A 27,164-nucleotide genomic window follows, 5' to 3' on the forward strand; every position below is an offset into this window, starting at 1 on the left:
CTGTTACGTAAGCGCACCCCCTGCCCTCTCTCCTCATGGACTGAGCAGACTCCGCTTCTCTCCAATCCCTCACCCTGCAGCCGCTGCCCACTTTTTTTTTTCCTTTCCACTCACATGGCTCCTCACATGGCTGCCTCCCTCCCTCTCTTCCTCAGTCGCTCTCTCTCTCTCTCTCTCCATCTCATTCTCTTTCTCTCACTCTCCTCCACCCACTCATTGCACCCCAGGGGAGCCACCAACCTCTGCTGCCTATGCTGTCACTCTGTCTCTCTCTCCTTCTGTTTTTGTCTGTCTGCCTCTCCCTCTCTCTCATTATTTCCATCAATCGTTTTCTCCCTCTCTCTCTCTCTCTCTCTCTCTCTCTCTCTCTCTCTATCCCTCTCTCTCTCTCCCTCTCTCCTGTGCAGTGAGGCTGCAGCTCCACGCTCTGGGCTACAGGGATATGACAAAGAGAGGCCACAAATACATGCTCGAGCACACTCATGCACACCTACACAAACTGACATTTCACATATCGTTACCGCACTGTCTGGCTTCTCAAATGCACCGACCCGCTTTTAAAAAGTGACTGTTTTTCCACTTTGAATTCCTCTGATCTTGTTCCACACAACTGTTGAATCATTTGCCTTTCGGAAAACAGCTTGGCTCGCTGACACAAGATGCAAACACACGTAGGGAAAACAAAACTATGACTCCTCAAGCAGTAAGTGACACTAGCTGGCATGTACCATATTGAGAAAGTAGTCTTCACAGTATCAGTAACGCAATTACGCTGAAAGAGAACCTAAAGGCACATACATAATATTTAAATAAGTGATGTTCTGAAGCAAGAAAAACAGCCTTTAGTAGGACAGCATTGTCAGCCAAAAATAATCATATCTGCATGAAATCCCACATGGTCAGAGGACAGCAACACATGCTTTTTCTTAGTTTACTTCAGGACAAGGTTTAATACAATAAACTGAACTCTAAGCAATGCAAAACAGCGCATAAGAAAATCTCAGCGAGAAAAACAAAAACTCAATGACCACAAATGTAATTCCTGATGGGAGCGGCAAATTTTGTGTTATGTGAACTACACAGCGTCACCTCCTCTCCCCACACAGCTGGAATAAACTCGCCTAAACCTACCAAAGGTGATTACAGATCTGACTTTTTTTGTACCTTGGCCCACACTGTCAACCTCCACCCCGCGGTGCACACAAACATACACACGCAGCCACTTCTTTAAGTCTCCTCTAACGACTCATTCACTCTACAGGCCTCTGGCTGAGAAGGGGTGCAGCAGAAGACGGGCCCCTGCACCCCCTCCACCCCCCACCCCACTCGCTGCAGTATTGATTTGTTTGTTCAGTGCTTGCCCCCCTCCTCCTCCTTCTCCTCCTCCTCCTTCCCTTATTTCCTCTCTCCTATTCTCTCTCTCAGTGTGAGTGTGTCCTCAAGTGCCTCCCTGCCTTATGTAACATAGAAAGGCCCACAGCATACTGATGAAGGAGAGTCTGGGCTCTGGGCCGACAGACCTGGGAGAAAACAAGGACCAGAGCACCGCTGATATGAGTGCAGCGCTTCTGGCACTTGAAGACAGGGCTAATTCCACAGCAAACTTTTGAATAATTTCACTTAATCAGTGTGTTTTTGTGTAACAGTGAGAGTTTTCTAACAAAATCCTGATTTTTTTCTTTTGTAAGGTGACGGATGCATGAACAGAAACCATGTTTGGTGACATACACATAGGGTCGTCTACTCACAGACTCCTGAAAACATTCCTTCTTGTCCAGCATCTCTCGGAGTGTCTGCAGGATCTTGATACACAGTTTCTCCTCTTTGTCCATAAGCTTCTTGGTGTGTTTGATCAGCCTGACAGAGTGACAATAGAAGTGCCGTATCATTTACAGTCATGTCCTGCTAATGCAGTCACTGGCTCACAAGTAAAAACAAAGCAATACTTTATTGATCTGCTACAGATAAAATCTCCTTTTCTGCTCTCCAGGGAGGTCAGACAACAGCAGCAGAGTAACAGCACTCCTGGAGGTTTGATGATGTATCAAACTAATTCTGTATTAAATATCTGATATGTTAGACTGAGTGATCTGCTGCCAGTATAATCCCTGACAACAGACACATAACAGTCTGTAAAACCTGCAGTGACGAGTTATTTTCTTTGCATATTTTGTATTTATTCATTTTATACTTTAATTGTCTTCTTTACACATTAATACATAATTTCACTCATGTAGTTAGTCACTTTTTTTACTTTGAACTTTTTCCCAAGCTAATGTAATATGAGCCACGAGATTTAATTAACATAATGAATCATATTACATTAGTAAAGGTTTCAATGGGTGCTTTCAGTTTCACATGGCTTCAATGCTTCAGTTTTTCCTCTGGCAAAAAATGACGTTTGATTTTTTTGACAGTTGACAGTTTGGACACGTCAGTTGTCAGCATTGGTTTTCGGTGACTGAATATCAGCAAAAATAACAGATCGCCAACTTCGGTCAAAAATCCTAACTCATCGAACCCCAAACCACTACTTCATGCTGCTGGTCTTTCCTATAGCCAGGCTAACACTTTAAAATGTGGCCTGCAGGTCTTCAAAAAAAGGGGGGAATGTGTTCTGTTCTTTGTTCCATGTACAAGTTTTCAGCAGTGACTTACTTTGACATGAAAGCTCCGCTCTCGCAGCGTAACCGAGCAGCCTCTGGAAACAGCAGCTCGGGGCTGTGCAGAACGTCCACCAGCACAGAAAACTCTGCCTGAACCTTCGGACTGAACTGCTCCTCTAGTAAGGACACAACCCCCTGCACACACACACACACAAAAACACACATGCTCAATCCAATGCTGTTATGGAGAGACTCCTGGAGAAACATACATAAAGCCCTACATAAATAAAGCCCTCATAAAGTCCTTAACTTTGATTCTCCTGTTGATGTTATCTTTGTAAATGCGTACCTGTAGTTTTTCAATGATGTTCTTGTAGTCAGGGCCACCCAGGGGCTCCTTACGGGGCCGCGTACGTGCAGAGATTCTCCAGTCTTTGGCTGCTCGCTGCACCATATGGCTATGGACCTTGAGAGATAAAGTGTTGACCTGACTGTCCAGGTCCACTGGGATGGCTATTGCTCGTGCCTTGGCTGGGGAAAAACATGAAAGATTAGCAGTTGGTGTGAGGAAGGAAACACGGTGCAGGGGTCAGAGATCTAAACCACAAATGACCCAGTAGAGCTGCTCTGTCTGTGTCTTATTAAAATAAGAATATGTGACATGAAAAACAATCCATCTCTGGATAAATACTGATACAGAATCAGTTTTAAAGTGCAATTAATATATTCAATATTGCACTTATTATTAATTTACATTTTAATAATATATTTTAAATGTGTTTCAATGCCTCCTCTGTGTCTCTGTCATTTTTCAATACCAAAGGTGAGTAGCAACACTTACCCACATCAGCCAGAGTTTTGATACAACTCTCAATATTTGCCTTCTGAGCTGAGTTGATCCAGGTGCAGTTGTAGATCCTGAAAGCAGACTGGAGCAGCTGGATGAAGACAGACTGGTTTGTCTGTGAAAAGGGGAGAGAGCAGGGAAAACTGTGTGTTTTAAACCGGCATAAGTGGAGGGAAAGACAAAGATATTCCTAATGGGAAAACTTCAATATTGTCTCTGATAGGAAACATTAGTACAAACTTCCACCTAAACACCTCAAGCAGCTGTTCTAGGTACAAATGTCTGCAATGAAACAAGGAGGTCCCAGCTGAAGGTGCAGTGAAGGAGGCAGTCTGCTGTCAAATATTTTTAAGGTAAAGTAGCTGAAAGTTGGCAAAGGATTTGGATGTGCCATGAATGAGCATTACTCTGCAGGCACATTTAACCTGCTTGTTGGTGGAGGGAAACTATACCTGCAGGTTGGAGTGGTTGACAGAGAAAGGTGAGCTGAAGAAGCCCTTGACAATGGCCATCACCGTCTCAGTCACATACTTCTCCAGGGCCAGATCGGCATGGTTACGGTCTGTGGTAGTGTTACACACCTTGAGATGCAAAAAGAAGACCCATGAACAAGCTCATCTTCACATCACATTGTTAAGGGTTTTCTCTGCACATGTATGTGACTAAGCATATATGAGGAAGCCTTGCTGTATCTCGACAGCCGCCTCATTAGAAAAGGATCGTGCGTACAAGTGTGACCTTTCAATCTGACAGAGCCTTACACTGGACATGTCCACTAGGAAGTTGTCAAAGAGCTTCCAGATGTGGTTGGAGGTGTAGATCTCCTTCATTTCTACCTCTGTGTCCACATAGCAGTGATTCACAAAGTTCACGTACGCAGTTTTCACCTGAGCGAAAAAACAAATAAGAAATGAAATGCCAGGTTACTTTAAGATAAACAAGACAGACCTCAATTATACTCACAAAATTTATAAAAATAAAATATGAATATAATAAATATGCATATATCGTTCATTTAGACCATATAGTTCAAGCTATATTATTACATCTAGTAAAAATGATCTATCCTTTACCTCTGGTATACAGTTGACATCAGTGACAACTTTGACAATGTCGTCCAGTGGTAACAGAGAGTTGCATTTCAGCTCAGTGTAGACGTTCTTGCCCTCAGTGCAGGCAGCCAGGAGCTCCACGAGTGTGTTGTGATAGGCCAGAGCTCCATCTTCATCTGTTCGCTCACGCTCAGAGCCCATCATCTGCAGCAACACCGGGAACGAGGAGCGGTCGTTGTAGAACACCAGGACGTCCTCCCCACCGTTCACCAGCTGGACACACAAACAGACAAAGAAACGTGTGAATTAAATGCTGCCACTATCACCAAGACATACTGAATGTAAAAAAAATTTCTATTTTTTTAAATTATTTTTGTTGGCCTTTTATGCGTTTATTGGATAGAAATAGTAGAGAGAAAAGGTCCCAAACCACATTTGAACCAGGAATATTGAAGTGCATGGTCTTAACTTCATAAGCCTCAGATGTCTTTTTGTTCTGTAGCTCTCTAGAGCTGCAACAATTAGTCTATCAATCCATTAGCCAATCGACAGAAAAATAATCAGCAGCTATTTTGATGGTTGATTAATAATTGATTAAAATGCCAAAATTCTTTGATTCCAGCTTCTCAGATGTGACTATTTTTAGGTTTCTTTTGTCTTCTATGATAGCAAACTGAATGACTGTTTGGGGCAAAAGAAGACATTTGAGGACATCATTTTGGGCTCTGGGAAACAGTGACAGTCATTATTTTTTACCATTTTCTGTCATTGTATAGACCAAACCACTAATAGTAATAATCAAATTAATCAATAATGAAAATAATCAGTAGTTGCAGGCAGGGCTAGGCAATATATACATATTATATCGATATCGTGATATAAGACTAGATATCGTCTTAGATTTTGGATATCGTAATATCGTGATATGGCATAAGTGTTGTCTTTTCCTGGTTCTAAAGGCTGCATTACAGTAAAGTGATATAATTTTCTGAACTTACCAGACTGTTCTAGCTGCTCTATTATTTGCCTTTACCCAATTAGTCATTATATCTACATTACTGATGATTATTTATCAAAAATCTCATTGTGTAAATATCTAGTGAAAGCACCAATAGTTATCCCTACAATATTGTCGCAATATCAATATCGAGGTATTTGGTCAAAAATATCATGATATTTGATTGTGTCCATATCGCCCAGTCCTAGTTGCAGCCCTGCTGTATAGTTCTCTATAAATGTGCATCTCAGCTGTAATCCTACTACATATACTCGTACATAAACAGTTAAAGTAACAAATGTATAAAGACACAGATGCTTTTATTTCTTCTTGTAACACATGGGCAAAATTACAATAAACTGGATACCTTAAAGCATTGAATTTAAATAATTTCCAGAAGCTTGAGCAATATGAAATTTTATGCTGCAAAGTGCTCCGGCTAGTAAACAATACACATACATACTAGCATCTGTTTATCCCATAAGATGACATAATGATATATACACAGAGACTAAAATGAAAATATGAAATTAGACCTCTTCAGGGTATGGTAATCCCGACAAATATAATGTTATGTTTTATAATAATACTAATCTCAGATACATATTAAAATCTTCAGGAGATCTGTGGGGAAAATGAGTGCAAATCATTCATAATGATACTGTTGAAACTTAAGGAGAGCTACAGTGCAGCTGCGTGGACTGGGTCTGCATTGTCCATGAATTTTATATAATACATTCTCTCCTCATTTGTGTTTTTTAAAAAAAATCTAAACCATAACCTGTATCTGTGCAGTGCAGGATAAAATGTAAGTGGAAAAACAAAATTCTCACCTCTGTCATGACTTTGTCTTGACATTTCTTCACGTACTTCCCATCAGCTTTCACAATGGTTTGCAGGAACATGAGGTACTGAACATGTCTCCCGTGCGTTTCAATGCAGTGGACAAAGTGGTGAACCACGCGGTCGCTGATCTCATTGCAAAGTAGGTAGTTGTTCATAAAGATGTGACGCATCGTCTCAGCTTCTAGCAACTGGTCAAAAAACAGGAGCCATGATTCAGTCTTTCACAGAGATAATCCTCATGAAAGCAGTACTTTTAATCATTTGGATATAAGAGAAAATGAAAAGAACATTTATTTTTTATTAAAACACAAACAAACTTTTTTATACTGTCAGGCTGCCGTTTTTGAACCTTGTACTTATGTATTTTACTGATGCAACTGCAGTTTCTTCTTGTTTTACATTACTCATACATTACTTTTACAAAAAGTGCCTTCCTAAAAAGTGACTCATGTTGATCAAGGAGGAGTAAATCGAGGAGTAATATCAACATACCCCTGGAGTGAGGAAGAGGTTGAGGTGTTTATGTAGCAGAACTTGGTTCTGAGGGTTCCCTCTGCAGAAGTTCTGCAGAAAAACATGCGCCAGGTTCATGATCTCATTCATCTTCTCATCACTCTGTGAAAAGACAGAACCAGACAGATAAAAGAAAAGATGATTTCACAGCAGCATTAAGTGAGAGTAGTCATATAGTTGGCTGTTGCGTTTGTTCCTCACTGTCTCGTAGGGGATCTGCAGCAGGTCCAGCACCACAGTATGGGCCCCCATGTTCTTCAGAAGCCTCTGCTGCTGCACACGACTCTTCTTGCTCGGGTAACACAACTTACTGAGTCGCAGTAGGATCTACAAATGAGACACACACATTTTATACACAACTACAGAACAAAAAGACATCTGACAAGAATAATCTGGAGATAAAGACATGGAGCTCACCTCTTTGACTATGTTGTAGTTGTTTGCTTTGTTGCTATCAATCTGAGGTTTATTATCTCCATCCTGTACTGGGCTCAAGACAACCTCCTGGTGAGAGACAAAAAACAAGCCTTTAGTAACCACATTCAAATTTGATTTAATTTATGAATTTGACAATACATGAGCTATTTCAATTATTCAAGCTTTATGACGTGGCTGACAAGGCACCACAATTCTCATGTGTTCAAACCCCACAAGGTTTATCTTTTGGCACACAATAACCCCTATATCCTGTCTCTAATTACCAGGATTTGTCACAGCATGATGGGAATAGTCTCTGCACTGATTCTTATCATTACTTTTCTTAAGCAATAAAGTAACAATAATAATGTTACAGGCCTGACTAATAAAAACTGATTTACAGCCAGTTTCCGTTCTTCCAGACATTATTATTCATTATTCCTAAGTGCTAAGCTATGTAGTTTGCACTGTGTGGTTTTCATCGGCTTTGATAAGCAATGATAACAAACAAAGAAACCAGTGTAGCTGAATGACAAATGGGAGGTTTAAGACAAATATAGTAATATCCTGTGAAGAAATAAATGCTACACAGAAATCTGAATTGTGAAACTTTGCCTTTAGATGCTGGATACTATTAAAAGATGGTACAGCACCTCTATGTTCTGTTCTTTGCCCTGCCTGACTCCCAAATCTTCACTGCTGTAGACTCCACTCTTCTCCACCCACAGCTCTGACTTCTCAACAGTCAGACGCAGCTGGTCCAGGTCGGCCTTGATCTGCTTGTAGTTCTCTACATCCTGCTCTGACACCAGCAGCTGGACCTGGAAAACACATAAGAAAAATACACACTCAGGATTAGAAATAAACCAGACATAGTGATATTAAAAGAACAAATGTGTATGAAAGCAAATCTCTGCCAAGAAGTGTCAGTGCAACACTTTGGAAAGTCAGCTCGCTGTTAAAATGGGAGCTTGTGCAGTGCTACACGCCAGCCGAGGAAGCTCTTAGTGAGACACTTTACACCAGCTGCTGCTTGGCCCCTTTGGAGAGCCTTAATCCAAACTGATTACATCAACCATGACAAAAATGACTTAAGTTAGGAAGTAACTAATGCCACAGTCTGTCAGCTCACCAAGCATCAAATACTCAAGTGTAACTGCTGTGTCGCTACCTGTTTGAAGGCCTGCAGGACCTCAGCTCTCTGGCTGAAGTGTTTGAAGATGAGCTGCAGTGAGCCAGACACCAGTGGGGGGTAATCTTGCATTATGAGATGGATCAGAACCCTCAAAAACGTTCGGCCACCCTCATCATCTAGCTCCACTGCACTTAACTCCGAGCTGAAATCACAGATACAGCAGTCAGTTAAATTCTTACACACCTATGCACAATAAAGCTCTGACTATAGTTTTGAGCAGATGCTGTGATCTCCGTAGAGATAAAGGAACCTGATAGTTCAAACAAAGTCAACTTACATCTTTTAAGTTCCTCTGTGTGAATGTTTGAGAGTGTATTAAAATACAGGTAGTCAGTAAACAAGCACAACTTCACCTACCTCCCTGCAAACATGCTCTCTGCTTTAGTTGCAATCTCATCTATGTCTGGTTCAGAAGCTGCAGACAAAATAAAGTGAACAACAGGTCATTTAAGTATAGCAGGCTGCAGTGGCTTACATCTAATAAACAACAACAAAAGAAATCTGCAGTAGTTGCATTACGGAAAGAACAATGTCTCACGTGTCATTAGGGGCATTTCAGCCAGTGAGACAGAGTTGTCACTTAAGGTCTTGTCCCCAAACTCTTTCTTGTAGATGGACAACAAATATGTGATTCTGTAATCCAGCCTCACACTCAGGATGAACTGACAGGGGAGAAAAAGAGGGCAGAAAAACAAAATCAAGCAGGTGAAATTGCACCAGAAATCACAACATGCACATTCAGCTGGCAGCGCTTACTTGCAGGATCTCTATGATCTTCAGCTTGGTGTCCATCACCATGACGTCCTCGTTATCTGGCAGGAAGTGTCCTTTCCCGTAGCGCAGGGAGGGAGAGGTGTCAGGGAGGCTGTGTGGGACACCTCGACTCATCACCATCTGAGTCATCATTTCCCCGACACCATGGATCGTACGCAGGACATTGTTGCCTAAAGGAAACCTTTGTCAGTTAATTACTTACTACCTTTATCTCTGTGTGTCAAAACATTAAAAAAAGATCTGATTTTAGTTTGACCTGCAGAAAGTAATCTTTACCCTCATATCAACATGTTTTGATTACTGTAACTTCACCCAAGCGTCTTTATCTGGTCCAAAACACTGTTCCCAAATTATGCCCCCAAACTATGGGACTACCTTTGTCCCCCCATGTGAGTATTTCAGTCCATGAATTAAGACACAGCAGATTTTTTTTTCCTCATTGGCTTTTAACTTTTTAATCAACTCAGTTGCATTTAAGAGGTGCTAAATAAAAAAGGTTAACCTGCCCTGGCTAACACAGTGACATAATGCACTTGTACAGTGTAACTGCACTGACCAGCTTCTGGACTCTTGTTGAGCTTGTTCATGAAAGTGAGCGGGTGCTGGACAATATCCAGGATGGCCAGCAGGGTGCGTGTGAGACGCAGCAGCTCACTGAAACTGTAGAAACCAAAGTAAACCAAGTTACGTGCCAGATTCACCACCTGGAAGAGAGAAGTAAAACAAGCAAGTTATCATTAGAAAAACACTTAACAATAAAAAATAACTTAAGTAATGAAAGCATTTGAGTCATAACCTAAACAAGACCAAGTCTACAGCCACACTGGCAGCTCTGTGAGGCTGTACTTGCTAACATGCTCATAATGAAAGTGCTTGTAACAATTAATCAAATAGATGTTGAGATATTTCACTCTGAACCAAATGTCAACCTGCTGGTGACACTAGAGAACAAATCGGGGGATCACCAAAGTCAGTGGGATAAGTCCTCTGGGCACCATGAATGTCTATACAACATTTCATCTAATAGTTGTTGAGACATTTTAGTCTGGACCAAAGTGGTGGACCTACCGACTAACTGGCATAGCTATTCCTACATATATATGCATCATATCTGGTTTATTTTACCTCTAGTGTGAGTTCATTCTTGTCTTTATCCCCAAATGGAAAAGGCTGGCTGACCACATCTTTGAGGTATTCCTCTACAAACTCCATGGTGGGAGCAAACTTCCTCTTCATCTCCTCTCTTGAAGTGTCAGTGGACTCATATTCAAACCTGCAGAAAAGCACAACAACAATCTGCATGTGGTGACTTGCTCCATCACGTATGCCCGCACCATCACACACATAATCCCACACATAGATGCTTACTCATGGATGGTGATCTTGGAGGGGATCTCAGTCCAGAGGCGGGCGTAGCGCACAGGAACCACAGCCTCCTGTGGGTCGCGGTCCACATGCATATGTAGCATGAGGCGGCAGAAGGAGGCTCTCAAGTTGAAGGGCAGGCAGTCGTCGAACATGCAGCGCAGGATCAGATCCACGGGCAGCTGACAGGAGATCTGATTGATGGCTAGGTACTGACGGTCCAGACACATTTTAGCAAAAAGGTTCAGCTGGTACCTGTAGAGAAGGAGAGGGACATGGAGAGAGAGAAGAAAAGAACGTGAAGGAATTTTTGCTTTGCAGATTGTACATGGGAAGAAAATGGTCAAAACATTCACTCTTGCTTGCTTGTTTCAGTCATTTGTGTTATTGGGGAGAGGAGGTTTAGCACATAAAGGCAAGAATGCCACAGACACCTGTAGTAGGTGATTATGTCTACGTCCATCTTATGGTTGCCCTTAGCATCCTGGGCCAGGTGGCGGATGGATTTTCCATGAGGCTCCTTGTGGCTGTCGATCCAATAGAGCCAAACCTCCTCCTCCTCCACCTCCTCCTGCAGCAGAGAGGACTCCAGGGTGGTCTCCGTGTTAGGGATCAGTCTGCGGGGGGAGGAAGGAGAGGAAGGGAGAGAGTGTGACATAAAGCAGTTACTAGAAAAACTGCACACATTAAACTCTGACGTAAAACTGCTGCAAATACATATTTCAAAACAGACACTAAACAGCTCCCTGCGTGTATGCACATGTTTAAAAATGAACGAGTGAAATATGACAGGATCAACTCAGATGTTTTAAATATAGATTCCAAGGGTGTGACTCACTTGGTCTGGATGAGGATATCTGCGTTGGTGGGGTTCAGCATAAATTTACAGATAAGCTCTTGCGTGACGGGGATGGCAGTCTTATTGGACACACACAGATCGGAGAGATAATCCAGGAACCTGGACGAGCAGACCAGACACGATTTATCATGTTTAACAACTGTTTACACAAGTTTCAGTACAAGAACAAATACCTGAACTAATTGTAGAGAAGGGAAGTTTGTATGTGTTACTGATATATGCAAGATCTGTTCCTGTTGGTGTTGTTTTGGAAAAGTCCTAATTCTTCACATTGCTTTAAATGACAGATTTTGTATGTTTTCTCTTGGTCTCTTACAGTTTCTAAATTTGATGGACACAATAACAGCAACACCTTATAATATACCAATAATGGAACGCAAAAATATAAGACAAGAATACAAGACAACAAAATATATTTGTTTTTTCATTAAATTGTTCCTTTGGGCTGTCTCATGTTTGGGAGGTGCACATGTCTGACCTGGGTTCTCTGTTGCGCCTCAGCAGGCTGACGAAGGTCTCGATCTCTCTGGCTGTGATGTGTTTTTCCAGCAGCTTGCGGTTGTTGTGCAGCAGAGCTGTGATTGTGTCCTCAGCCAGAATCTCATAACCGATCTGAGACTGCATGATTGTGAACTTTTTGGCTATATATTCCTATGTGGCAGAAGAAACATATGGTCATAATCACCTCTAATGTAAATGGTAGTGAGGTAAAGTTAACAGAAAGAGCCCGAGTAACACAGAAGCTTGAATCTGTGCTGAATCACTGCTTCCAGTTTGTTTGTTTAACCATTATTTAACCAGGGAGAACTCGCTGAACAAGAAAATCTTTGGAAAAAAAAAACCCTCATTCACATTCATGAAGTTCCATAATTACATAATTACACCTGAAACTGTCTGTCACTTCCACAGCCTGTTAGCCACTGAGCAGCTCCACAGGAGCTGTTTGGGGTTAATCAAGGGCTGCTGTTGCTTTTATCAATGTCATTATAAGGGGAATAGACTGACAGAGAGTGAAATTAGAACAAAAGCGGGAAATTAAAACAACAAACATGTCTTCTAACAGAGAAATGTGTGTCTACTTCTTGTTTTACTCATGTCATAACCAAAGGTTTGTCTGTGACATGCTAAAATGTAGCATAACAGTAGCACAAGAAGAGTAAAGTCCTGAAGTCGGGGAAATGACTCTGTAGCATCAGATACATAAAATCAACTTGCTAATATTAGCTAGCCATCAGCCACAGTCGTACCTGACCCGAAGACTGAAGACCTGAAGACTGTAACAGCAATACTAATAAGTTTAATTGCTGCATTGCATTGCTTATTAATTCAATTTTTTATTTAAATGATTGAAAATGTGCTATTTCTTCATTCAAAAATGATATGAGCTCACTTTCATTACTGAACTTGTCATGAATTATTTTTCTGTCCGCTAATCGATTAAAATAACTGTCAAGCACCTATTAGGTTTAGGATAAGTGCACCATTACATCACCTGTGATCCCTGCATAGATTTTCCCAGCCTGGCAAAATCTATGCTGATAAGCTTCCAGTAAAAAGCAGACTCTCTATCCTTAGACTACCCTGCATCCCCGGGACAATACGCCTGTTCATGAGCTTGATGACAACTCAACAAAACTCAATTTAGACATGTGTAGAAGGCAGAAACATGCCTGGTTTTTGCGATAGTCCTGCTGGGAGTGTCGTAGCACCCTGTAACAGAGTCTCAGCATGTACTTGAAGTGAGCATAGCGTTGGTCTCCCAAATCCTCCAACTTCAGCATCGGACCATCACCCTGATCTGTGAATGGAGCCTTCAGGATGCCAAAGATCTGGAGGAGCAGAAACCTGGATTAAGAACCGAGCATCTAGAGACTTTGAAATAGCATGAAAATACATGTCTCAAGGCCAGTCTGCAGTCATTGTACAATATCTCGCTAATGGTAATGCAAGAGTCAGTTTAACTGATGATAGTCTTGTAGTAATGGTAAGATTTGCTCTGGGCATCACTCTCATTCCTGGACTCACTGCTGTCACACTTCAGACCAATCTGCATTCTGTCCCAGAGAGGACAGAAAGGACAGACGTGGGTGTGTGTGAGTGAGTGTTTTTGTGCTTGTGCTGACCTGGGCGAGGATGTTCTGTTCCCTCATGAGTTTCTGTCTCTCTCGGTTGGGTGTAGAGGTGACCACGGACAGGACATCCTGACCGTTGTTTGGTACCACACACACAAAGAAAACCAGGTCCTCCAGGAGCTTAGTCACAAACCTGAAATATATATGAGGGCAAAAATAACATATGAAATCATAAAAGATGCACCACCCTGTGTCCCGCTGTCATCATGCTCATCCCTGTACCTTCTCTCATTCTGAGCGATGTTGCCATATTGAAGCTTCCTCACGGTGGACTCCAGGACCTTGCTGGCATCGTTGGCAAAGTCCAAGTCTCTGACCTCCGACAGGGGAACAGATACAATGGCAAAAGCCTCTTTGTCCTCTTTAGTGGGACAGGTACCAATCTATTGTGAAAGCCAAGAGAAATTCCAAAGTAATGCATCTGTTGCTTTACGTGTGTGTGTGTGTGTGTGTGTGTGTGTGTGTGTGTGTGTGTGTGCGTGTGTAGACCTTGAGCATGACCGGACGCTCCTCCTCTGCATCAATGGGGACGTTGGTGCTGGTCACCCATGTGTTGGTGCACAGGTGCCTGAGCCTCACATAGGAGTTTCTGAGGAAGGATGAGACCAATCATTTAGACCACATAGGATTTTTAGTTAATTGGTTTGTTTTTAATTGAAAAAGTAGCTACACTAGTGAGTCAATTAGCCTCATATTCAGTTTTAAATTTCGCCAAGCTAGAGTTGTGGCTCTATGGATCGTTTGGTCGGTCAGTCGGTCTACCGTTTTGATCCAGACTGAAATAACTCAACATCTACTGGATGGATTTCCATGAAAACACGTGCAGACATTCATGGTCCTCAGAGGATGAATCCTACTGACTTTGGTGATCGTTTGACTTTTCATCTAGTGCCACCATGAGGTTGGCATTTTTGGTTTTAAGTGAAATATCTGGTCACATTTTCAATGGATTGCTGTGATTTTTGGTACAGATATCCATTGTCCCCAGTGAACCTCAGTGACTTTGGTGATCCCCTTATATGGTAAATTTAACATTTAGCTCAAAGCACCACTATGCCCAAGTGCAGCCTCACAGCCTCACGCAGCTACCGTGTAGATTAATCTTGTTATAAAACACGTTACATATTCTTCCAGTTGGATGAGAAACTTCTATCTTAGTTTTACTTCACTGAGAAGTTATCAAGTAACAAGTGTCAGTATATTTCAAAGTAGATTGTTCCATTACAAACAACAAAACACTTATTTGACAGAAATTCACAAAAGCAGATGGTTTTGTAGTCGAGTGACATTATTTCACCCTAATGGCAGATGTTCTGACAAGAGCTGCTGTGCTCTGGGCTGTGAGCTCTGGTGAAAAATGCCCCCTGTGAATACAACTACAGCAGATGTAACTTGTTATTGTTGGTGTTGCCCCCATGTGAGTGACTGACCTGGGCACCAGACAGTCAGCCCTTTGCAGAGTGGTGGCATCCAGCTCAAACAGTGAGGCAATGTCATTCCCATGGGGAACAGAAACCAGGGTGAAAGCAATCTTCTCTGCTGCTTGATGCTTCCTCTTGGAGAAAACAGTATCCGTCTCATTCTGCAGCAGCCAGACACACACATGCACCAGGATACACACACACACACACAAAAAAATGCAGTAGAAATGAGTGGAAATAGAGCTTGTTGTCACTATTTTCTAAAATTTTATAGACAAAGCAAAATAAACAGCAACCTAATTGATAAGGATTGTTTGTCGCAGCCTTATCTCATTTTCTAATAAACAAGCAAATTCTCACATTTTTAAAGTTGCAACCAGCAAGTATTTGATATATTGCTAAATGATTACTAGATTACAAATGATTGATTAACAAGTCACAACAAACAGTTGAGGCACAAACAGCAGGTCTCTCCTCTTCACATGCAGCAGCACTCGCTCACTCACTTCCCCACAAGGCCACAACTTTAAACTGCACTTACTTAATATTCCACAAACTTATTGAACGATAGAATTTTGCTATATTCTGAAAACACAGCTTCATTTCCCTAGACGAGACAATTTTTTACAGTGAGCGTTGGTCTGTCTATATGTGACCTTGTTGTTATTGACATGTTGTGTGTCGGGCTGCCACGTCACGGCGGTAAATACTGATAAATGAGCGCAACAGCTGATAAAATCTGTAATTAAGGAAGGACAGATGTGAGCCAAACTATACTGTCACAGTGTCTTACACTAATGAGGGAGCCATGACTTCTGTGTGTGTTGTGTTATACACTGCAGCACGTAGGCTGGCACAGTCTGCGCTGTGCAGATGCAGCAGATAATGGCGAGGGTTAATTTCTCCCACTGTTCTCTGCATGTCAATGGGAAGCTCCCCAGAGCTGCCTCCACGCCTTAGCTTCTCCATCCTCCCACTCCCCTCTCCTCCCCTCCTCTTCCCCTCACCCCCACCAACCCACCCCCTCCGCTGGTGACTCACCCCACCAGCTTAGCACAGGCGAGTGGAGCAGAGCAGACAGCACGTCTGCCTCCCCTCCATCCCCTCTCGCAGGGCACCCCCACACCCAGACGTTATGTAAGGAGCCCCCCTGTGTGTCTGAAATTCAGCATGTGCATGAGAAAGTGTGTGAGGGTGAGAGAGTTTGTGTGTGCGTGTTCCTTGCATCGCCAGAATACAAATGTGCAAGGTAGCTATGAGCTGAGGAGAAATGTCTAGATATAGATTCAGAGTTTGGCAGAATTTTGCGTATGTGTGTGTGTGTGTGTGAGAGAAAGAGAGCAATTGGTGGTATTGCATAACAAAGGATAAGGAGACGGAGTTGGAGATCTGTTGAGATAATCGTTCTTTCCACTAAAACACTCATATAATCTTCTCTCCTGTTCACAACTCATTCGCTCTCTCAGTCAAGTGCAATCTGACGACCCAGTCTGAGGTCATCTGTATGACTTTGCAGCTCAATGTGCTTGTTTGACTGACTCACCTCTCCTTTAGACTCCACCGTGTTGTCTTTGAATTCAGGGTTCACCTGAAGAGAGAGAGCGGTCAGTGGCCTCAGATCTAGAAAGCTCTGATGATACTTATGTCATTATCATCCTCATCACCCTTCAAACTATTCAGCAGTGAAGGATGGGTGACACTGGCAATATCAGTGGGAACACTGCCACCTACAGCACATCAACTAAAGTCCCCCCTCAACTGTGTTCAGAAACTGAAGAGCTGTCTCACAAAAGTAGATAGAAAAGTAGACTGCTGAAGAGTGAAACTCACCTCAGCTGCGAGATAATTCCCCGTCGCCAGGTGTTTGAAGCGGAAGAGACTGTTCCACTGACCGGCTCCACCTCTGCAGGGGTCATAGTGCACAACCTGCCATGGAGACACAAAATAACAAGTGAGAGTAATACTACTAATAATGTACAGAAAGACATATGACACTGTTCACAGTTTTCAGTTTATGCCTCGATGGGTATCACAACACCGCACGCACATTTGGTTTTCTGGATTCGTTCAACGGACAGAAATGAATGATTGGTTTAAAAGCTGATTTCTGCCAAATATCACCGACCAAATGAAACAGGGATGCATGGCTTCATTTTCAAATACTTGATACACCAACGTCGGTTTAGTGCCTGTAAGAATGACTCAGAATCTGAGTCAGCCATGTGCCAAGTACAACAGGAATTGGTGTTTGTCACACTGGCGCAACAACATGTCAACAACTGATATGGTAACATAAGTACGTCCTGGCACAAACAGCGGAGGGACGACAGGAACTTGAATTTAGTGCAAGCTGATAAAGAGGAACATGCCGTACAATAGACAGAGGATTACAAACAAAAGGTTGAAATGGCATACAGGCAGATATTATAGCATGTAGTGTAAAAGGGAAAATTATAGCCTCACTTTAGGAAAAATGATCCTTATTTATAAGAAAACTGCAAATTTAAGTGTGATTTCCATTCAGCTGGCTATAGTGGGACCTTTATTTTGTTGATGAAAGTGTAGTGGTTACTAAAGTGACAAAGCAATTACTATAAAAGTCTTTAACAAACCACTATCAATTACATTATTAAAATTTTTAAAAATGACATTAATTCCTGTTTGTGCTTTACCTCAATCTCCCAGAGAGCCTTGGAACTGGTGGCGGAGGTGGCAGACTGCCGCAGCGTGGTCCTGAGGAAGACATGCTGCTGCTTCTTGTACTCGTCACCGGTCAGAAACTTCTCCTGCTCAGCGTGAAACAGCCTCACCACATCTCCCTGACAGAGGATATGTACAAACATGAGACCACAAGATGACCGCATACCGTTTACTCTCAAAAAAATGCAAACTACAGTACATCCAGTTCTGCTAAAAAAAAAAATACATATAAATATACATATATTATATAAATACATATATAATATAAATCACACTGAAGGCAATAAAGCAACATACCCCCTTCAGCACATCTTCCCTGTAGTCGCTAAACTTCATGAACAAGGTGACCTTCCAACTGGTGTTACAGTTAACAGCATTAACCTGCAGCGTGAAGCAGAGAGAATAACCACATGAAATCAAGATTTTTTATAACATGGTCTGCATAGTCAAGAGCCACATGATGTCTGCTGAAATCCTTGTAAAAGCACGTTTTTGGGGGTGATTTTTAACCACAATTAAAAGATTACATGTAAAGTGATGTAAAACATCAGATAAACTATAAGCTAGAGGTTTTTCTAAATGAAAAGTTATAGTTTGTAGGATTTTATCTGACAGAAAAATATAATAAATGAACTAGTCCCACCTCTTTGCAGCCAGGATTGTCTAGTAGCTCGATGTTACTGGCGTGAAGAGGCTGCCCTGCGTTCACTGGCATCAGTACCACCTTGTCTCCAACGACCACCTTGAACCCAATTAGAGACAGTCATATCCCAGCAGGAGACACAGGTTGGTAAACTTCCAGTAGTGTTCAAATGATTAAATAGACAGTAAGAGTGTATCCATGCGAGGGGTTTGTCTAAGGTCTACAAACATCCCCTTATTATTTTTTTTCTTTTAAAAGAGGGTGCTATGTGCAACAGCAACAAGATGAGCTTCACATGAGATGGTGGTAGAGCTGTTCACAGCAAACAGGTTTATGTCTACCATGGTGAGCGGACGTGAATGCAGCATACAGAGAGATGGTGACTGAAAAGACATTACCTGTAATTGTATCATTGTTTCTACAGTTCATGCTCTCTAACCAAGTCTAATATATGTTATAATAGACTAAATATCTCATGTTAAGCAGCCACACACAAGCACACTGTGGCTTTAAAAATGGTTGGCTCATCATCACGCTTATTCCAATGCTGTACTGGAATATTTAAAAATAAACATTTCAAATACAATGATGCAGCATCGGTGACATACAGTAGATAGAAAGAGGAAGGCCGGTGCAACCATGCGTTTACATGATATTCTGTGTCTGACCTTAAAATGCACAAACATCATGCACAATCAAGAGCAATACCTTTAACCATAGGATGCTGAAGCCAAAGGGGAAGGACAAAATCAGAAATGTTACTGGAACAGGACAAACAATGAACTGACAATCTATAGGATGAAAAAGTCGGCTAATACACCAAACGACATCTGCTGTACTTGTAACAGAGAGGAACACCAGTGTCAAGTTGCTCTGCAGTATTTGTGTCTATAGAAAAAAAATGATGACTCCAAGCAGAGGGAAACCTACATTATCTCCTTCGCTGCGGAGCTTCCAGAAGGGCTGAATGTAGAACCAGGATCCCTCGTTCCCGGCTGGGTCCAGAGAAACCCGCATGGCATTTTTTTCCAGCAAAGCAGGGAGACGCTTGTTTACCGTCAGGTACTTGTTACTCTTAATGTGCAGGAGCTGAGACAGAAGAATCGCGGTGTTTAGATAACACAAGAGTAATAGCAGATTCAATTTCGGGGGAAAAAGAAATTAAAGCAGCAGGTGGTTAAAGGACAGGTTCACAATTTTGTCTGAAAACAACAGTCAGGTGTCCATATGAACACTGAAACGGGTTTTGCTCACTGTAATCATTCCTCCTGTTCACACTGGCCGTTTAAAGATCTGCTCCTAATCCTTTCAATGTAAGTGATGGAGGACAAAATACAGTCTTTGTTTTGTGCAAAGCTACATTCAAAAGTTTATCAGAGGCTAATATGAGTGAAGTGGACATTTTCCAAAGTTACAGTCTTTTTAATGCAAAATTCCCACTTTTTGTTATTGCAGCTTAACAGGGAAACACTGTCCAGAGAAAAAACAGGGAACTTTGTACTAAAAAGACAGTAATTTTGAAAGATATCCACTTGATTTTACTCAGACTGCTGAAACCTCATATAAGCGTCAAATACACTTTTGAATGCGGTTTTGCACAAAACAAGGAATGTGGATTTTTTCCCCATTACTTACATTGTAAATGCATTAGGAAGAGATCTTAAACAGCCAGTATACACAAGAGTAATGATTACAGCAAGCAAACCTTGCTTTAATGTTAATTTGGGCATCTGACTGTTGTTTTAAGCCAGACTTGAAAATTTGTGAATCTATCCTTAAATGCTTCAAGGTAACTTCTTATTGGATTCAAAAGAATTAGTCTGCGGTGTAATTCAATTCAACCTAATTTGAAGAAATGTGTACTACAAAACACATTTCCTGATTGCATTTAACAAACTAAATTGGATGACAGTAACACAACCTCGGTAAACAGACAAACAAAAACAAGGCTCTGGACTCAAGACAATCCGACGCCACAAGTGTTTGCTGTAGAGATGGGCTGTACCTGGATGACATTACTGTATTTGACGACTTCTCCAAGGAGCTTCTTGTTCTCTGACTCGTTTTGTTTCTGCTCCAGTTCTGCTGCATGCTGAGTAATGAAAAAGAGATTTGTTGAAGCCTTGGGATGCAAGGGAAAACTGGATTAAGACCATTCTCTGTGATTAAAAAAATCCTACCTGTAACTTCTTGAACAAGTCTCCCTGTGTGTTGTTGTTTCCTTGTTTTCCTTGTTTTGCCTTCCAGAATTGCTTCTGGGCCGAATATCTGTTCATGGGACATACCTTAAAGAGGCAATCTATGGAGGAGAAAAAAAGAGCCTTAATTGCATTTTTGAGGTTAATGGTTATTTACCGAGCTGGAACCTGTAGAGTCAGTTACACCCATCAAGGCTTTCCTAAAACCACAGTGTTGTGTAAAACAAGGTTGGCCGCAAATGATCTGGTTAGCCTTGAGAGGATTTTTTTCATGTTTATGTGTGTTTATGTGTGTGTAACCTCGAAACAGTGTGACTGGTATAATCCCACACACCTCTGAACTTTTTGGGAGGGTTGGCCAGGTCTCCAGCATCAGGCTGGACCACACACCTGTCATCAACAAGCCTGCAGAGAAGGGCAAAAAATGATAAACAATTCAATCAACATATTTCTTAAACACATTATTGAGGTAGCTACTTTCAAGCTCTGTGTACATTCAGTGCAACTGATACGCAATGTTTCTACTGGCCAGTAAATCACTTGCTTTAAAAGTAAAGATTAACACTGCATGCACCGTACCCCAATTATGATGATATCACAGGAAAATGCAAATACATAAAACAGTCTCAGACTGCTGTTAAAACCAGTCATTTGAATACACGGTTCAAAACCAAGCTTCAGATGACTGGCTGCCTGCGAGATGAAAAGCTGGGCTGGTGGTGACACAAGAAAGAGTGACGGCTCTGTTCACCATCATATCCCTCTCCTTAAAGCTCTCCCAGTTATCTGGACCGATGCTCTGAACAGTTCTGGACCGAGCTCATCTAATTTAACGGCGCTTTGATCTCTGCTTTCCAGCCCAGCAGGGGGAAGATCTGCTCAGCCTTGTGGTTTGTAGCAAGATAGATAAACTGGAGTGAAACACATCCGGGTTTCTTTGACTTTCACATACTGCAGAGGGATAATGGATGGATGGAAAAGAGACAGAACTAGATTTCAACACAACAGTGTATGGAAAAATACACTCTTGAGAGTGGACATTATAAAAGTAATTGAAGACTGAGCTTCATGTTAGCTGAGGGTTACTATAGCATGCATAGGCTGCAGAAGGCTGCTCAGAGGAAACTGTGTGGTTTCTGTGCAGGGTTGATTAGAGGGAAAACGATGAGTGTCGTTCTCTTAATAACTGCCTCGCTTTTAACATCCTCGTCATTTTTTTGTCACTTACTGACCCTTTTACACAGTGGAGATGTTTTATTGACAGGTTTAGGTTGGCCAAGCAGGTCAGTGGAATTCACCTGTTAGAAATCAACACATTTGACTGAAGTTTAGGGGATGATTCTGATGATATAAGTGGTGACACTACTGAGTCACTAGAGCTGGCAGGACTAAATTAATATTGCAAAAGAGCGTTTAGGAGAGACTGTGCTGAGAGTTCACTCAGTAGGCAGTCATCTATACAGGCTCATTTACCACGTTTGTGGGAGATTATTTTAAAAACAGCATGTATTTATCTGTCTCATCACATAATATGCCAGTACAGATGAAAATGAGCAACATCTGAAGACATAAAATTCGTCTTCCCCAGTTATACGGTGGTTTTCCAGACAGAGTGTAAATTAAACCAGGAGTTTGTCTTAATCTAAAATATTTAAAAAGTGGCTTTCTGCAAAACATCTTATTTTTTGATGAGTTTTTTTTTTACTTGATTATGGATTTCTGGACTAAGAAGATCAATTTCTACTCCCACTACGGATGTTAGTCGTCATTGCACAGAGCCCATTATTTGTTGGGATTGGAGGAGTTAAAGCAGACAAAACATTGAGGGCAGAAAAAAGAATGAGTTTGCGAACAGAATAACTACAACATTAAGTGAGTCTGAGCTTCAGTTTTCACTGCAATTTCATTTAAAATGCAAGAAATCTTCTCAAAATTACTGAATTGGATGAAGCTGTCAGTATGTCCTTGTTTAGGAAGTGGTGTTCATTGCTCTTCTTTTTAACAAACCAAATAATTCCTTAATCTGAAGTTACACCTGCCTTGTAAATTCTATTTAAGGCTTCGTTTAGTCCTGGAGTAACTCTAATCCTCCTTCAGGAAACTGGTTCAGTTAATTCAGGACAAGACTCAAGCTAACCAAACCATGTCTGCATATTTGAGATAATCTGATGTGAAAGGACACAGAAGTAGGTTTAATGCCAGTGTGGAAAACCAGTTCTCTAAGGCCAAGAGTCACAGCGTTTCAGGAAGTCTTCCTATGTGCTGTTTAGGACACACAGTGTTTATGGGTTATGCACAGCTTTACAGTTGCAGAATGCTTTACACAAGAGAAAATGGTGCCTTAAACCTGCTGAAATATATTGATGACACCCACTATGAATTTCTATGCAAAAGTCCCCATATCATCCGTCTCCCTTTATCCCATTTACACCAAAGGCCGAGGTGAACAAGCATATCCATTCATCCCATTCGCTGAGGAGAAACATAATGCAATGCACAATTCCTCCAATTCATACAAAAGCTGGCAGCCTTGCTGAATTGAGCCAAGCTATTTCCTATTTATGTCACACCGCTTGATCAGTGTCAATCCACAGGCTTTACATTATTTCCTGGAGCTCTCTATCACAGTTAAATCTAGATGAGAAACAATAGAGCCCGACAGGAAGCATTATCAAGTGCTAAATGGCTAAACAGGAAAGGCTCTCTGAAAAAGTCCCACAAGCTCATAAATAAGTAACTGCGAGTCCGCAGAGAGCCAAGAGCTGTAGTTCAAACTGAGGGGCTGTGACGACGCCTGACACTCACAGCGTGTCCAGCTTGCTCCGATAACCGAGTTAAACATGAACCAATGATAAATATACCAGGCTGGACACAGACAAGCTAATTATAGCTCCTTGCTTGTGTTGAGCCGACTGAGACAACAAGGCAGGAAAAACATACAGCATGTAATGTGCAGCAGCATGTCTGATACATGTCTTGAAACATGCTGTTTTCTGAGGAAAAGATGGCAGAAGAATGACTCATCTGTAAAAAAAAAAAAAAAAAAAAAAAAAAAAATTGCGTATGTGTGAAAGAGTGATGTTGGTTACTGCATGTTTCAACCTGCTGATAAAGCAGAACAGTAATCTAATTTCCTCATTAAACATATCCTGTTGATATTTCACTTGTATGAAAAGTATAAATCAATGGGAATATCACCATATAGATAAGACCTTAAGAATTTATCCTTTACCTTTTTATTATGTGCAGTACTACAGATCTGCAACATAATAAATTGATTAATAACTATGGAACACACAAAAATATCATGGATCTCCAAAATGAACCTTCCTAATGAAGAAAAATGTGAGACAGCACAAGATCCAAGAGGTCAAGGACGCTAACGGCACCGGATCACCCAAATGGCCTTACAAGAAACTGAAAGGTCATTTGGCTTTTGAGTGTTTGCCAGGGTGCGGGAGGAATTCACAGATTTAATGTTATCCTAAGCAAACAGAGGTATTGTAGCCAAGGGTACATTGTGCTCACAGGGGCTGTGGCTCAAAAAGGTTCCTGCAGGGTCTTTGTTTTGCCGCTCTCTCCGGGCCGTGGTGAGCTGTGGCACGACACGGCCCTCAATAAAAAAACTCTCCTGTCAAACTACATGAGTTATTGAATCACTGATAAGAATTTTGCTGTTTTGTTTCACAACAATGGGACCTGTGAACGATAGTCACTGTGCACTTTTTGCATTTTGAATTTTACAGCTCCTGTTTGCTGCTGCTGCTTACATTTGCATTGGCACAGGCCTTATCCAGTTATAGGAGCTTTTCAGCAAAAAGACATGTCGGCTGTATGCACTCCTGCAGATAGTGAGCCAGTGAGTGTTGCTGAGTACAACCAGGTTGTAAATCAAGGTATAAACATATTTCAACTGCTTTTTATTTTGATCCTCTACGGCACAAGGTATTGCAGGAGATTACAGAATGTACCAGTTGTTGTCAAGTTACTGTTAAGAGGAAGAAAAAGTAAAGATATTGAGAGTGAGAAACAGAGAGTGAGGAAAAGGGAGAGGATGGTGGGTGGGGCAGACTCATTCCTCAGGGCCAGTCGATCTCTCCACGCTCGTTCTGCAGGCTCAGAGGCCAGAGTGCACCCGGAACCAGCGAGGCGTTTCACCTTGCAGTGAGGAGGAACTGCAGCCAAACAAACTGCTCGTGGCATATTTTGCACGGCCGTGTGGAGAATGACACAATGCAAAGCCGTTTACATCACACCTACACAAAACATTGAATATGTTTATTACCTTAGTGCTATCTGTCGTCCTGCTGCTCATATCTGTCTTTGCGTATGTCTGTCTTTCGCTTGTCTGTTTTTGCAAAGCTGTATTGTAATTTTTTGTTTTTGCTTTGCTGAACCGTAACTTGTTCTGCTTGTATTGCTGCCCAAGTCTGTGTTCTGCTTATTTCTGTCTGTGTTCTGTTTTTATTGTAATTGACATGCCTTTCATCATGATTATTGTTTTAAACTTGTTTCTTGATTTTAGGCTGCCAACTTCACATCTGGCTACGAATGAAAACTAGCCTCCTGGCTGATTCTGGCCGACTTACAGTCATGTTTATTAATGTTCAATTTCCTTCAAATCATTTATATAGTGCCAAATCACAATTGAAGTTATCTCAGGGCACTTTTCACATACAGCAAGTCTAAACCGTACTCTTTATTTTACAGAGACCCAACATTCCCCCATGAGCAAGAACTTGGCGCCAGCGGCAAGGAAAAACTCCCCCTTAACGGGAAGAGACCTCAAGCAGAACCGGGCTCTAGGTGGGAGGCCATCTGCCTTGACTGGTTGGGTTGAAAGAGAAAGAAGGAGGGAGGGGGAGAGAGGATATGCACTGTGTCTGAGAAATAAACTGAATAGATAAAATAAATAAATGAAGTCTTTCAACAACTGACTGGTTGACTGTATGACCCACGACACAGAAAAGATAAATTACTCACATTAAACTTTATAGCAATGGTTCCCCAACTTTTTTTGGTTGTGACCTATGAACCTTCATCACAGGTTGATGTCTTTGAGCTGTGAGCAGTTTCACTAAGAATGATTTCATCCTCAAAACATCAAATATTGATAAATTATTAGCAACTAGAGAGTATTTCAAAAAAAATAAAAAATAAAATATATATACATAAATGTTGATGCCTTTCACCATCTCATGACCTCTCAGATTCTTCGTGACCTATTGTAGGGCTCCTGACCCCCCAGACCCACGATTCTGAGCTCCAAATTGCTCTCTCCCAAATCAAAATGTATCGAAACTTACTCAACTATATTGCACACTAAGGGAAATCGTAAGGACACTTCAAAGTGAGTGTTCATTTGCTCAAATAAATACTAAAAATCCTTACAGGATCATCAGAGGAGACAGTGCAGCGTCTTATAGGGTCACTAACCTCACATACAGACAAAATCCAGATATGAAACGTCGTGCTGCATGTGAGGAGGATTGAGAAGCAGGAGTGAGAACATATCACAACCTTTCAACCCAACTTTCATATGAATGAAAGACAAGTGTCACTTTACTCCTCCCTCATTGTGCTGAGGCCCCTCAGACACCTCCTTATGTAGCCCTGTGTGTCCCCGGACCTTACTTTGGGGACCCACAGCAAACAAATCTGACTGTAACCTATTTCCACTAGTCTACCTGGGTGACACGCTGCTTTGCATTCCTGTTACATTTGCGTAAAACGTGCACGAATTTCCTGAGAAGCAGCAGATTGCGCGCTGACAGGCCTTGGTCGCAGGTCGCACGTTAAGTTGTGATTTGAGCAGTTTAGGGTGAAAGTATAGAGATGAAGAGGTGGACAACTCGTGTCATATGTTAAGTGTAAGTGGTTAAGATTGTGCATCTGGGAGGATTAATCCTTATTGACTCCCTAGTGAGTAGAGAATGAGAAGCAGACAGGAGGAACATACCCCAAAGTACTGATGAAGCCATTCACCGAGCCTTCCGCGTACAGAGACACAATGTCTCCAATGTGAAGAAAACTGGATCTGTGCTCTGACATTTTTTTTTTTTTCTTTTTACAGAAGAGTTGCTAAAAATGTGTCCTGGATTTCCATTTAGACGAATGGCACTTCTCTTCGGGTGAAGTAATCCACACGTTACAGCGCCTCCAGTTCAGCAGCAAGTCTTCATTCTTCCATTTCTACATTTCAGCCAGTCGATTAAGAAAAAGCGAAAGTACACCAAAACACAAACAGCGGGCGATTTTTCTGTGTTTTTAGACTTATTCAACTTCTTCCTGTATGTCAGACAGACCCGGAGAAGCCTCTTCTTCACATCCACTTCAGGGGGAGGAGACTGCTGCTGTCAGGGCTGTGAGCAAATTCCGTTCACAGGCATGTTTTCATTCAGAGCAGGCCCTCAGCATTCATTTAATCACTACATGACAAGTTTTAGAGGAGGATATACGTCACAATAAACCTACAGCTGAGGGGGTAGATCGCTGATAAAGTAGATATACAGATGGAGATCAAAATATATGAAAAAGTCTGCTCAATAGACTACAACACAGGTAGCTTACTTGTTTATTGTTGGATTTAAACAGAAGTT

At 41.7% G+C, this 27,164-nt stretch overlaps 1 protein-coding gene across 3 annotated transcripts in view; it reads right to left on the reverse strand.

Annotated features, from left to right (window-relative positions):
- Window positions 1–26,934, reverse strand: part of itpr2 (inositol 1,4,5-trisphosphate receptor, type 2) — a 57,941-nt gene extending 31,007 nt beyond the window's left edge. Inside the window, exons 1-37 of one of the 3 annotated variants that reach the window (XM_067589391.1) lie at window positions 26,525–26,934; window positions 20,900–20,970; window positions 20,548–20,666; window positions 20,373–20,459; window positions 19,298–19,456; window positions 18,368–18,466; window positions 18,022–18,105; window positions 17,697–17,843; window positions 16,855–16,950; window positions 16,568–16,612; window positions 15,034–15,185; window positions 14,093–14,192; window positions 13,826–13,986; window positions 13,595–13,736; window positions 13,142–13,300; window positions 11,950–12,122; window positions 11,451–11,570; window positions 11,047–11,229; window positions 10,616–10,867; window positions 10,373–10,520; window positions 9,804–9,951; window positions 9,230–9,417; window positions 9,012–9,135; window positions 8,831–8,888; window positions 8,450–8,615; window positions 7,932–8,099; window positions 7,279–7,365; window positions 7,063–7,188; window positions 6,841–6,963; window positions 6,336–6,536; window positions 4,527–4,778; window positions 4,215–4,340; window positions 3,906–4,034; window positions 3,448–3,568; window positions 2,956–3,137; window positions 2,659–2,801; window positions 1,749–1,857 (exon numbers count right to left, since the gene is read on the reverse strand). In XM_067589391.1, coding sequence (XP_067445492.1) covers window positions 1,749–1,857; window positions 2,659–2,801; window positions 2,956–3,137; window positions 3,448–3,568; window positions 3,906–4,034; window positions 4,215–4,340; window positions 4,527–4,778; window positions 6,336–6,536; window positions 6,841–6,963; window positions 7,063–7,188; window positions 7,279–7,365; window positions 7,932–8,099; window positions 8,450–8,615; window positions 8,831–8,888; window positions 9,012–9,135; window positions 9,230–9,417; window positions 9,804–9,951; window positions 10,373–10,520; window positions 10,616–10,867; window positions 11,047–11,229; window positions 11,451–11,570; window positions 11,950–12,122; window positions 13,142–13,300; window positions 13,595–13,736; window positions 13,826–13,986; window positions 14,093–14,192; window positions 15,034–15,185; window positions 16,568–16,612; window positions 16,855–16,950; window positions 17,697–17,843; window positions 18,022–18,105; window positions 18,368–18,466; window positions 19,298–19,456; window positions 20,373–20,459; window positions 20,548–20,666; window positions 20,900–20,970; window positions 26,525–26,616 — 5,040 coding nt within the window. In that variant the 5' untranslated portion in view covers window positions 26,617–26,934. Of the gene's footprint in view, window positions 1–1,748; window positions 1,858–2,658; window positions 2,802–2,955; window positions 3,138–3,447; window positions 3,569–3,905; window positions 4,035–4,214; window positions 4,341–4,526; window positions 4,779–6,335; window positions 6,537–6,840; window positions 6,964–7,062; window positions 7,189–7,278; window positions 7,366–7,931; window positions 8,100–8,449; window positions 8,616–8,830; window positions 8,889–9,011; window positions 9,136–9,229; window positions 9,418–9,803; window positions 9,952–10,372; window positions 10,521–10,615; window positions 10,868–11,046; window positions 11,230–11,450; window positions 11,571–11,949; window positions 12,123–13,141; window positions 13,301–13,594; window positions 13,737–13,825; window positions 13,987–14,092; window positions 14,193–15,033; window positions 15,186–16,567; window positions 16,613–16,854; window positions 16,951–17,696; window positions 17,844–18,021; window positions 18,106–18,367; window positions 18,467–19,075; window positions 19,092–19,297; window positions 19,457–20,372; window positions 20,460–20,547; window positions 20,667–20,899; window positions 20,971–26,524 lie in introns of those variants that run through there. The other 2 variants (XM_067589390.1, XM_067589392.1) reach the window with 2 other exon arrangements.
- Window positions 26,935–27,164: the final 230 nt, after the last annotated feature.

Source organism: Thunnus thynnus, chromosome 5 (genome assembly GCF_963924715.1).
Source record: "Thunnus thynnus chromosome 5, fThuThy2.1, whole genome shotgun sequence".
NCBI classification, from domain to species: Eukaryota; Metazoa; Chordata; class Actinopteri; order Scombriformes; family Scombridae; genus Thunnus; species Thunnus thynnus.